The following is a 12047-nucleotide window of genomic DNA, read 5'->3' on the forward strand; positions in this document are numbered from 1 at the left end:
CACTACTTCAAGGTGACCTAATCTCGCAGCAATATGTAATGGGTTTTCCCCATAGGAGTTGCCGCGGCAGATTAGAAGAACTGCTGCCGGAATTTTCAGCAGAGCCTTCACTATGAAGCCATAGTACCCTCGGCTTGCTGCCAAGTGAAAAATGTTTTCCCCATCTGATGTTTGACCAAGGAAGTAGCTCTCATCTGGAGCTGCTTCTCCATTTTCTACCCCATTGGATTGTAAATGAAAATCATTGAGATATCCTTCATTTCCTTCTCTGGCAGCTGTTTCGAGATAGACATCCATGGGTGTAGTCATCTCTGGTTTTCTGGTACGGTGGCTCTCCTGTGCCTTTACTTCCACTGCTGATTAAGGTGTTGGTTTTTTTTTTTCACCTCAGAGTCGAAATGCTTTTTAAGCACATCATAGTTTTTGCCCACGTTTTGCTCACTAAGTGTAGGTATAGTTCAATAATTCTCAGAGAATCGAATAAAATTATATAGTATTGTTAAAAACAATGCTCATTTGATTGAGGTTAGTTACATACTACATAGTGGAACATACATGCAAATTTATTAATAATTTTGCATGATAATCGATGTAGTTGAATTAGATGGTTGTTACTCGACCAAATTAGATGGCTGAAGTTGATCACGGCACGACCAAATTAAATATTCCAACTTTGCTTTTGCTGATGTTATTCAATGATTTATACATGCATAGAATGTCTTCTGATAAGGATGTGGAGTTGGCTTGATGGTAGCACTCCCATCTCGTAACCTCTAGATTACGGGATCAATCCTTGCTCCCAGCATATGCTGGAATAATATTAGAATATCCAATACCAAAACAAAGGGGTGTTTGTTTTTTGTAAGGCTTATTTCCTTGGTTGTTTTTTTATTTTTTATTTCCTTGGTTGTTTGTTAGGCTTGTTTTAGCATTTCTTTTTTTCTCTTTTTCTCCCAAAGTTCTTTAGCATCGCTGCATGAATAGCATGCACTACTATAAAGGGTTATGAGTGCAATGAGTGCACTTGCAAGCATGAATAATTCAACATCAACTAGACAATGTTACTCACCTTAAAATAACTCATAAACTTAGAAAAATTGTCAATTATTATTATTACTATTTTTAAAAAGGGTGCTTTATTAATTGTTACTAAAAAAATAATTGTACATAGGCACAGTCATTTCCGTTCTTTAACCATCTTTATAGCCTCGACAAGCACATGTAAATTGTGTTTTGACAGGTTATTGCAGGATAAAAATATTTTTCCCATTTCATCCATGTCACGAAGGTCCCCAAGGATGTTGATTTCCACAAGCCTTTTATGCTTTATGTTTAGTGGTTTTACTAGTTTGGTTTGTTGTAGTTTCTTCCGTTTAGTTTGTATCCTTTAAACTTTGTAATTGCTCTTTATTTATGAAATTCTCTTTGTCAAAAAAAAAAAGGTACTACCCTTATTTAATGAAGACAACTTATTTGCTAGCATTGGAAAAGACAAACTATTTAAATATTAAACGTTAAATTAATTGGAAATTTCATTTTAAATTTGAATGAAATTTCAAAGTAGTGGAATTTGGGCCTCATTCTAACTACCCATGAAAAGCTGTCATACAACATTGTATGTGTAGCCTTTTCCATTTTCGAGCAATGCCCAATTAATCTCCTACCTACTGCTTCTTCCTCAAGTGATAAACATTAGCAATGCCCACATAGGCACATACAAATACAAATATACAATGATAAACATAAATGATGTTTATCACAGGGTTAAATACATTTGGACGTCGTTTGTCTAACCTTTCTCCGAGCTCTTTCCCAAATTAAGGTCAAGAAGAACCGCAATTCCCAAATTGCAGCCAAAGTTTTAAGAATTCCCAAAGTACCGTCCACGTCACCGGTTCAGGGGGAAGAAATTTTAAATCCGGTCTACAGCAAAACCGCTACCTGAAGTAGCGGTTTTTACTAATAAACCGCTACTTCAGGTAGCGGTTTCTTTTTAATAAACCGCTACTTCAAGTAGCGGTTTTTGTTTAATAAACCGCTACTTCAAGTAGCGGTTTTCTAGCAGGTATAATTTCCCGATTTCACTTTCCTCTTTCATTTTCGTCTTCTCACCAAAATCCCATCCACGCCTTCCACCAAAATCACACCTCCTTCAACGGAAGCCGGCGCAGCCAAGGAATCCACCGACGCCGCCGGAGCATTCCTCAGCAACGAAGGTCGCCGCTGTTGACGCCGAGGGTTCGACTTTAGTGGTTGGCTTCGCTAATTTCAGAAGAAACGTGCTGATCTTCTTGTTTGTGGTAAGTGCCCTAATTATTTTTTGTATTCAGTTATTGGGTTTGTTGTTGTTATTGAGTTTGTTGTTGTTATTGAGTTTCAGAATTGTATGTATGTGTTGTTGTTGTTGGTTTTGGTTGTGTTGTTGTTGTTAGTGTTCTTGTTTATTGTTGTTGTTATTGAGTTTCGGTTTTGGTTGTGTTGTTGTTGTTAGTGTTCTTGTTTATTGTTGTTGTTATTGAGTTTCGGTTTTGGTTTTTTGTTTGTGGTTGGTTTTGGTTGTTGTTGTTGATTTACTTACCTTACATATAACCCTTGTAGAATTATTAATGGTTTCGATCACATTACTCAGTTTAGGTTGCTATAATTGCTGATTTTGAAAGTGAAAATAGAGCTTCTATACACAAAGTACATGAGCTCAAAGTACATGTAGTCATGACTTATGCCCATGTTGAGCTTCAAGAGGTATTAAGACCTTCATAGCTCAGTTTAGGTTGCTATAATTGTGTAGTTTGCTTGCTTGATGTTAGGACATTGCCACACTTTTAATGAATTTTTGCAATCTAATATCTTTGATTAATAATGGGCTTTTCTAGAATGAAACATGGAGGTTCCGAACTACCCTCTATATTGCTATTGGGGTGGAGAAATTGTCCACAAAGATAGCGATATAACGTATAGGGGTGGGAATCAAAAATTTGTGTTTGTACATTCTGCGATGACATATTCACAAGTTCTGAACAAGCTATATGAAGAATTGAGTGTTGATCCTAGAGGTGTGGAGTTGAAGGTGGTTATGCGTTATCCTATGGCTGGGGCATATGTTGCAATTCCGTTAAATGACGACAACGCTGTTAGAGCTATGTGGATTGCTGTGACTCAGAGTTCTTCTGTTGCAATGCAATTGTTCATTGAACAAGTTCCAAAGGAGCCAGTTGTGCAAACTAACACTGGTTCCTTTCCGGGGATGGATTTTTTTGGTAGTGTGGATCAACCGTTTTCCACTGGTGTTCAAAGTGTGGGCATAGGGTCATTCACAAGAATGCTTGTTGATCCACATTATGTCAATGACCATCTCTCACAGTTTAGGTCTCCGGCCTCATCGCCTAATGTTGGAACCTCGACAAGCACACAACCACAAGGCATTCTTGATTCTCTTGACCCAAACAATGTTGATGTATTTGGCGATGCAGAGATGAATGACACTGATGAAGATGATGATGAAGAGGTAATTGAAGCTCGTGATAAGGCAATTAAAGGAAGCGCCCCCACTTCAGACTTCAATGAAGTGGCGCAAGTTGATCCTCGTTTGAATAACTCATGGATGTCTTGGTTAGGAAATGAGACATATAACAATGGGGGTGATGGATCGACTTCCGGAGATTTGTCGCTCAGACATGCACATTTGGCGTTCACGGGCACCTCTGATATGCTTTGACGTCGTTGAGTTCCACCTCCCAGACCGAGTCCTTCGTCAGTTCGGGTTAGACCAGCCGATCCCACAGGATGTAGACACGGACGTTGCTCTACACAGGAAGGATCGAAGGGGACAGCGTAATTGGGAGATTCGGCATTCGGACCATGTACACGAGTGGAGTCGACGAGAGGCATTAGTCGTCCAGGGATACCCGTTCACTGGGACTTCTTCCCCGGCCATGACAGAGTACATGGCTTGGTACCGTCGCATCACGAGACTGGTCATTACTCCACCTTCGCAGGAGCGCCCCCCGAGTCATTACCAGCCAGCTACCTCGGACCTCCTGCTTGTATGAACTTCACTTCATTTCAATCTAGTTCTTACGTTTTTTATTTCATTTTACTAACATTAAAACTACACTTAAATGTAGGCACATGCATTTGCTGATTTGCACGTCCAGCTATCGGGAGCTACTGAGACCATCTCCCACTTGCCACCAGAGACGGCTATACCATTTGCCATACAGACGATGCAGGGTTTTACATCATTTTGTGGCCAAACCTTGTCTAGGGTGGGGCAGTCACACCTTATTCAGCAGCCTCGACCGTCCACGTCTTCATCTTCTACTGTGCACACTATGCCGATCAGACCACCACCTCATCGTGGAGGCCATTCAGCACGTGCCTTCCGTCCACCGACTCCTTCTCAGCATACTATCATGACATCTCCTCCACTAGTGCATCGCCAGTATCAGAGAAACCGACGGCGTAGCAACACTACGTCTGGGGTTGGAGTTGGCCTGGATGACATTCCAGAGGAGACAGCTGCATCATCTTCATCGTCACCTCATGGGAAGAAGCAACGCCCGAGCTAAGTGTATATTTTGGAACTAAACTAATTTTTTTGTAAATGCTTAGAATTGGATTTTGTTATATTTAATCAATTGAAAAATATTCGACTTTGCAATTTCGACTTCCTTAGATCTTCATAAACTTGTTATTTATGGTGGTTGTGTTGAAAATATGCTATATATCTCATGTTTTACAGGTACACAACTTGCAGGTTTTTTTTTTGAGTGATTATGCAAGTTTGAAAAAAAAACCAGTCCAGGGTAAACCGCTACTTCAAGTAGCGGTTTTTAAAGTAAACCGCTACTTGAAGTAGCGGTTTTTAAAGTAAACCGCTACTTGAAGTAGCGGTTTTCCAAAATAAACCGCTACATTAAATAGCGGTTTTTTGTAAACAAACCGCTACTTCAAGTAGCGGTTTTAAACTAAAAAACCGCTACTTGAAGTGGCGGTTTATTGCAAAGAAACCGCTACTTGAAGTAGCGGTTTACCCTGGACCGGAAAAAAAAAAAAAACCGGTTTTTTAACCAGTGCTTACGTGGACGGTAAAATGGGAATTCTTAAAACTTTGGCTGCAATTTGGGAATTGCGGTTCTTCTTGACCTTAATTTGGGAAAGAGCTCCCTTTCTCCTACCTACTGCTTCTTCCTAAAGTGTATTCTTTTTTTCATTTTTTTTTTGAAAAGTAAGAAGTAAATTATATTAACACAAATTGTACAAGACCTGTCAAAACAGGCCATCACCAAAACTACACAAGACCCAAAGTGCCCAACCACCCCCCCAGATTCTGAAACCCCATAAACCACCTTCTAGGAAGGGTGCTTCAGGGGAGCAAGAACCAAGAAAGGGCACAAGGAACCAAGACCTGAAACAACAATAATTGTGGTGGTAGAGCTTTACACCTTCTCCGCAAAACTCCAATTAAAACCCACCTCCAAAAAAAACCAACAATTTCCCAAAATTTGAATTTTGGAAATCCTTCAAAACCCATGAAATCTCATGCTTAATTTCTTCAATACCAACAAGGCAACAATGGAGGAAGGTTGGAGTTCAACATTGACACAATTTGACAATGGACAAATTTCAGAGTTTAACAACACGATTTAATAATGGAGGAATTCCGACGTTGAAAGATTTTAAAGAAAACCCTAAGAAAAATTATGGAAATAAGGGGAACGGTTAACCCCGATAGGATAGAGTGTTTGGCGTGGAGAAAATAAATCTTCTAAATGGGGAAATTCCTAACTTTTTTTTTTTTTTTTTTTTTTGAAAGAAAGAAAAATTCCTAACTCCTAACACTGATAAGTTTAATATACTTATCATGTGGCAAATATGAAAATAAAAATACGAAAAATGCAAAGTTAGTACTGTTACCCACCATTGCCCTTAGTTTACAAAGTGTAGTTTGCTAGCGCTGTTAAGGGAGCAAGATTGGTGTTATTATGCAATTACAAATTTACCCTTGATAATTTTAATAAACTTATCAAGGTTAGGAGTTGGGCATCCCTCTCTAAAAAGAGGAAGTTCAACAATGGAGGATGATAAAGCTTCATTAATTGAGGAAGAGAATGACAACAAACAGAGTTGCATCATGCTAATTAACAAACAACTCAAACTGACCAAACTTTGGCAAGGTAAAGACAACTCAGGTTAAATGCCAGGTGGCACTAAATTAGAAAACATATTATTTTACTGTCACAACATGTTTACCAAGGCAAGTTATTTACATAACTATCATTTGATTAACAACAAATGTTTCTCAGTGTCATAAACTTGGATTTTCTCTTTATTGACCATGCCACAGAAAATTGATAACATCTGCCTTATTTGCCAACTGCCAATTTCACATTAGTTACAAAGGAACTAAACAATAAATTAAATTTGTAACGTTTATATGTGAGTTCAAATAATTTATTTAATATGTTATAGTGCATTTTTCTCTCATTTCATCGGATATCTACCTCCGTTTCATATTATTTGACAACAACTTGACATAAAATAGATAGGAAAAATGTGTAAACATTGCAAATAATATGAAACGGAGATAGTACTTGTATTAAGAATTGTTTATATGTCTGCTGTAAAAAAAAATAAAATAAAAAAATTGTTTATGTGGTACATCTTATAATAATATTCTTTTTTTTTTACTTGAAAAATATGTAATATTAGAAATCACATAATGTGATTTTTGGAACATAAGGTACATACCTCTTACTTGATTAAAAACTAGTTTTTAGAGCGATGCCCTGAGTCATTATATATATATATATATATATATATATATATATATATAATAATAATAATAATAATAATAATAATAATAATAATAATAATAATAAGATAATTAAATTGATATGAGTTTTACTGGGATGCTTGGATTTCAAATTAATTACAATTGTCGTTTATAGTGTCTTTGATTGCAAAGTAGTCTCAACCAATCTAGGGAATGTCGTAGGTCATTGTCTATGATTCAAGTTAGTTACAAAATTCACACCTAGAATTGTTTCCCTAATATAAAATCCGATAAAAAATGGATCGGAATACTAGGTGCCAATTTAGTTCGGTTGAAACTTGAAGAGATAATTAAATAATGATAACTATAAAAGTACAAACTCATGTTACACAGTATTATATGTCCAAATTTGAGCTCATAAGACTCGTGAATCTATGATTTTGTCCATGAAAATCAAACGATTAGATAGCATTTTTAAAAAGCTTTTAAGTGATGTTTCATTAGCTTAATTTCGATTTATATTGAATAAGATATGAGCAATATATTAAAACTGAGCCCAAATCATTGACCTGATTCCAATTAGATTAGAAAGTACACTTCAAGAATTTTCCAATGATAAATTATAAGCACTATTTCAACCTCAGAATCAAAAGTTATCGGATTCAAAATTCAAACTTTTTTGTAGAAGTGGAATTGGTAGAATTTTTATAGAATCGTAACATCTGTCAGATTCTATCGATTCTACTAGCAATTCTACGAATAAATGACTTTTCTGGCTATGATTCAAATCGTTTGGGTGAATCAGAATCATTAAATCGTACAATTCTACGAATTTAATCGCGATCTTAATAATAATGGTTGTATTTTCATTTCCATGTCGTCGTTGAGTCAGTGTTGTGTGTCTTTGTCTAGATGTCAGTATTGTAAATTTGCTAGCGTCGAGTTCATACCTATGAACTAGAACTCTAGAATTACATGCCAGATGTAGTCGGTTTGTTAGTGTCTCTTTCCCTACCTTTTAAAATGTTTGAGATAACTCTTATTCAAATATTTGGACAATTATACCCTCTAAAATGTTTTTTTCACTTATTTACCCTCATTAATGTTAATTTCTATTTTTTAACTCATAAGAATAGTGTGCAAACATTATTTTCCCTATTTTTTTTACATATTTTTGATGTGTCTATTTTATATAGTATTTTACCCCCGTCCCTTGGTCATAATTAGTAGTGTTTTTGGCTCTTTAGAGCCACTTTTATTACCAATTGGTGTTTTCTAGTGTTTTCGTAGATTGGGTTGACTTTTGCAGGGATTTATGCTTTTGGAGTATTTTCCCGGGATATTTTAGAGCAACTACGGAAGCTAGAAGGACGCGACCACTTTTGGAGCCCAGGATCGGTGAGAGCCGGTGATTAAGGGCTCGGTAATTGGGATCCCGAGGCGTTTGGACCGAGTATTCGAGACCCGAGAGGAAACCCAGATTGGGCCGAGAAATCTAGCCCAATCGAAGTCCAAGCCTCAAGAGGAGCAAAGACCCGATCGGGCAACCTCTAGCCCGATCGGGCGCGGCAAACCATAGGGCTACATGCTAAGGCGCGCCCGATCGTGCGAGCATCTAGCACGATCGGGCGATGCTGCTTGAGAAGAACGCGAAGAAAAAGGCGCGCCCGATTGGGCGCGCGTTTCTGGAAGACCTGATTTAGTTTAGTTTTAATTCTTGTTTTAGGAAACGTTTACATACGATTTTGTACGGAATTATTAGAGGAACTTCTTTCTTAGACTTTCTCTCTCTACTTAGGATCTTTTCTCTCTCTTAACTCTTCTCTCTCTCTCTTAACTCTTCTCTCAACTTTTGTTCTTGATTTTTTCCATTAATACAGATTAGTTTGGTAACGATTTCTCTTCTCTTAATCTTGTTTCCTTTCATCATGACTTATTTTATTGCTTTGATTTGTTTAGTTTTTAATATGTGTGAGTAGTTTTATTTCTAGGGTTTATGGGGATCCATAAATAATATGAAGGGGTAATTTATTGTTGTTAATTATCAATGCTAGATTAATTTCCTATTGATTGATTTAATGCTCTGTGACTAGATTTGCGCAGATCTTTTATGCATGAGTTTAACAATATTGATTCGAGATTCGACAGATGAGAATTGATGTTTAGGTCTAGTTTCAATAGACAGGTTAATTTATAAATGGTTAAGTCGAGATTCGAGAGATGAGATTTAATACCGGTAGATTAATTCTGTGATTGTAATACGTAGCGAAATCCCTTTACAATCTGGTTAATTGATGCATTGATGATTGACTATTATTGATTATTGGTATTGCATGATAATTTCTTATTGGATTGTTTTAACGTCTTACAATTGCGGCTTGTAAAAGTATAGCAATATTAAATTGATGAATCGAGCAGATATTAATTTGATATTAAAGGCTATTTTCAATAAGAACTTAGATCTAGAAAATTGCGAGAACCTGTTAGATCTATGTTGATTAATAAATTGCGAGAGCCTGTTAATCGTGTTATTTATGCAATATCAATGATTGATTACTATGTTTTACCCGGAAGTATTATTTATTGCTGAACCTATGCCCTAGATCCTTTTATATATTGTTTTCTCCCTATTACTATTCTTTGTAGTTTGGTTTCATACTCAAATATAAATATTGATTAATTAGATAATTTAGATTATAATAATCAATTAGGAGTAAAAAGACTTGTTTCCCTGTGGAGATCAACCCTACTTCCCTATCTACTTTAGTTAGAGGATTTAGGTATTTACTTTTGATTAGGGGATACGACTTTACCCTGTTAATTTTCCCAAACAACTATTTTTTTAAAAAAGCCAAAAGGGCAGATAATGAGAATCGATCTCAGCATTCCCCTAACCACTTGAGTTATCTCTCACCCTCCAACAACTAATTGTAATATAAGGCCAAATCAAAAGAGCTTTCAGACATGGTTAACTATGTCGTGTTGCTCGTGTACCTTAATCGTTTTTAGTTTTATTACTACAATAAATAAATAATAATAATCCATATTAATTACTTGCTCCATTTCTCCAGACACGAAATTTTAGGAGGGATAGTAGAAAATATCATGTTTGATGGAAGTGAGTTGGTTGAAGAATAAAAAAAAAATCTACAAAACCAAAGTGTGTATAAGTGGGGAAGAGAGAGAATGTGAAAAATACGATATGAGTAGATCATTTCATCCGTTTGGTTGAGTTTTTGGAATGGATTGGAATAGAGTTAAAATCCATTTCATCTATTATGTTGTTTGGTTAGGCAAATATAGGTATGAAATCTCATACTGATGGGTTCTAATTCCCCCACATTCCCTAGAATCTCATACTCACCTTTCCCTTTAAGATTCACAATCCATTCCTTTAACGAATTGTAAAAACAATTTCAAAGAATAAACCAAACAAGTTTAGACTGTTATGGGGTTTACCGGTTTAGAATCCATACCTTGCATACCAATCAATTTCAATTTAACAAACCTAACAACCCCCAAAATACGGACGAAGTAGCTATTAATTAGTGAATTTACACGTTTTTATCCCAATATATTATGATTTTGCCCCTTAAAAAACAAACGAAATACAAAGTATGCTTATGCCCTATTTTTTTACCCCATTGCAAATAATAGGGTGAAACTTCAAAAACTTTGACCATAAATTCTCATCTATTTCATGCTACTAAAAGTGAATCTAAGTGGACACTTGGCAATATATTATTAAAAAAAAATTCTGCCAAAATTATTTTCTAATTTAAAAAAATCATTTTATGTAAAAATAAAGTCTGCATCTAGATTATGATTTTAATTTTACAGGAGGTTTTGTGTGTGACTGGCCGCACGGTGTGGCCACCTAAAACATGACAAAAGTAACCCCACCGACCTAGTAACCCCTGACCAAGTAACCCCTCCGACCTAGTAACCCCTGACCGACCTAGTAACCCCTGACTAGACCTACACTGTGTTTGGATAGAACTTTTGGAAGGAAAGGAAGGGGAAGGAAGATGAAGGAAGGGGAGGTGAAGGAAAGGGGAGGGGTGAATAAAACCAAATCCCTCATTAGGGCCTGTTCTCATTGACTGAACTGAGCTGAGCTGAACTGAGCTGAGCTGAACTGAGCTGAACTGAACCGAACTCAGCTGAACTGAACTGAATTGAACTGAAATGAATATTTTATAAGAGAAGGAAATTAGGAGCTGAATTGAACTGAACTGAGCTGAACTCAGCTAAACTGAACTGAACTGAATTTCAACGTAAGAGAACAGACCCTAAATAAAGGAAGAGAAAGTGAGGGTATTTGCTTGTTCTTGTGAATTTTACCCATGGCTGAACTAATGTTTTTGTTTTAGAGATAGTATAAATAGAAATTCTAAATTTTTCGAAATAAATAAAAAATCACATAATAAAATTTCAAAATATAGACCTCTGGAGTACGTACAAATTTTCCAAAAACAAAAAACCTAAAAATCATTTCCCAGTTGATTTTCCAAAATGAAATTTTCAGAAAATTGATTTTTGAAAATTAAACCCAAAATTTTTGAAAATTGATTTTCAAAAATCAAAACAAATTGGTTTTAGAAAAAGAAGAACACATTTTCTAAAAATTGATTTTCGTATGTTAAAAACTTTTTTTTTTCTAGAAAATTGATTTTTGAAGAGCCATAACTCAATTTTGGATATGGCGGCAATTGATGTGGTGGAGGCTACAAACAGCAGTTGCAGGGTGCTGGAGAGATTGGTTCAATTTTCCTTCCAAATCTTCTCTAATTTGGAAAGATTTGTTTCTTAATTGTGGAAGGAAATAATTTTCTCCCATTTCTCTTCCTCCCAATTCCATCACCTCCCATCTTTGCTCTCCAAATGGAGGAAAACTCATCCCTTCCTTTCCCTCCCCTTCTCTTCCCTCCATCTCTCTACATCCAAACAAACTGCTAGTGACCGACCTTGTAACCCATGACCGGACCTAGTAATGTAAATCCTGACCTGGTAACCCCTAACCGGACCTATAGTAACCCTTGACCGAATCTAGTAACCCCTGTCCAAGTAACCCCTGATCGGACCTAGTAACCCCTGATTGGATCTAGTAACCCCTGACCTAACCATCGATTCCACCGCTAAAGCAGCCACCAAATCACCAAGCATACACATACAACTTTTCTAACAGCAATTTTCAGAAAATAACACAAACAATTCCGATTCCAAAAAATGATAGACATCAATATGTTACAGAGAATTAATAATAATTAAA

The 12047-nt window shown here is 36.3% G+C and overlaps 1 protein-coding gene across 1 annotated transcript; it reads left to right on the forward strand.

Annotated features, from left to right (window-relative positions):
* The first annotated feature begins 3639 nt into the window (after nucleotides 1-3639).
* On the forward strand, nucleotides 3640-4660 carry LOC110692505 (serine/threonine-protein phosphatase 7 long form homolog). The gene is made up of 2 exons (XM_021869533.1): nucleotides 3640-4043; nucleotides 4125-4660. Exons 1-2 carry the CDS (start codon nucleotides 3642-3644, stop codon nucleotides 4566-4568), a joined length of 846 nt encoding a protein of 281 aa, XP_021725225.1. The 5' UTR covers nucleotides 3640-3641; the 3' UTR covers nucleotides 4569-4660.
* Nucleotides 4661-12047: the final 7387 nt, after the last annotated feature.

Source organism: Chenopodium quinoa, unplaced genomic scaffold (genome assembly GCF_001683475.1).
Source record: "Chenopodium quinoa cultivar QQ74 unplaced genomic scaffold, ASM168347v1, whole genome shotgun sequence".
NCBI classification, from domain to species: Eukaryota; Viridiplantae; Streptophyta; class Magnoliopsida; order Caryophyllales; family Amaranthaceae; genus Chenopodium; species Chenopodium quinoa.

Bases quoted from the DNA above. Each gene is read 5' to 3' on its own strand.
- LOC110692505 (XM_021869533.1), top strand. From the start codon at position 3,642: ATGGATCGACTTCCGGAGATTTGTCGCTCAGACATGCACATTTGGCGT. The intron at 4,044-4,124 runs GTATGAACTTCA...ACTTAAATGTAG, and splicing joins CTACCTCGGACCTCCTGCTT to GCACATGCATTTGCTGATTT.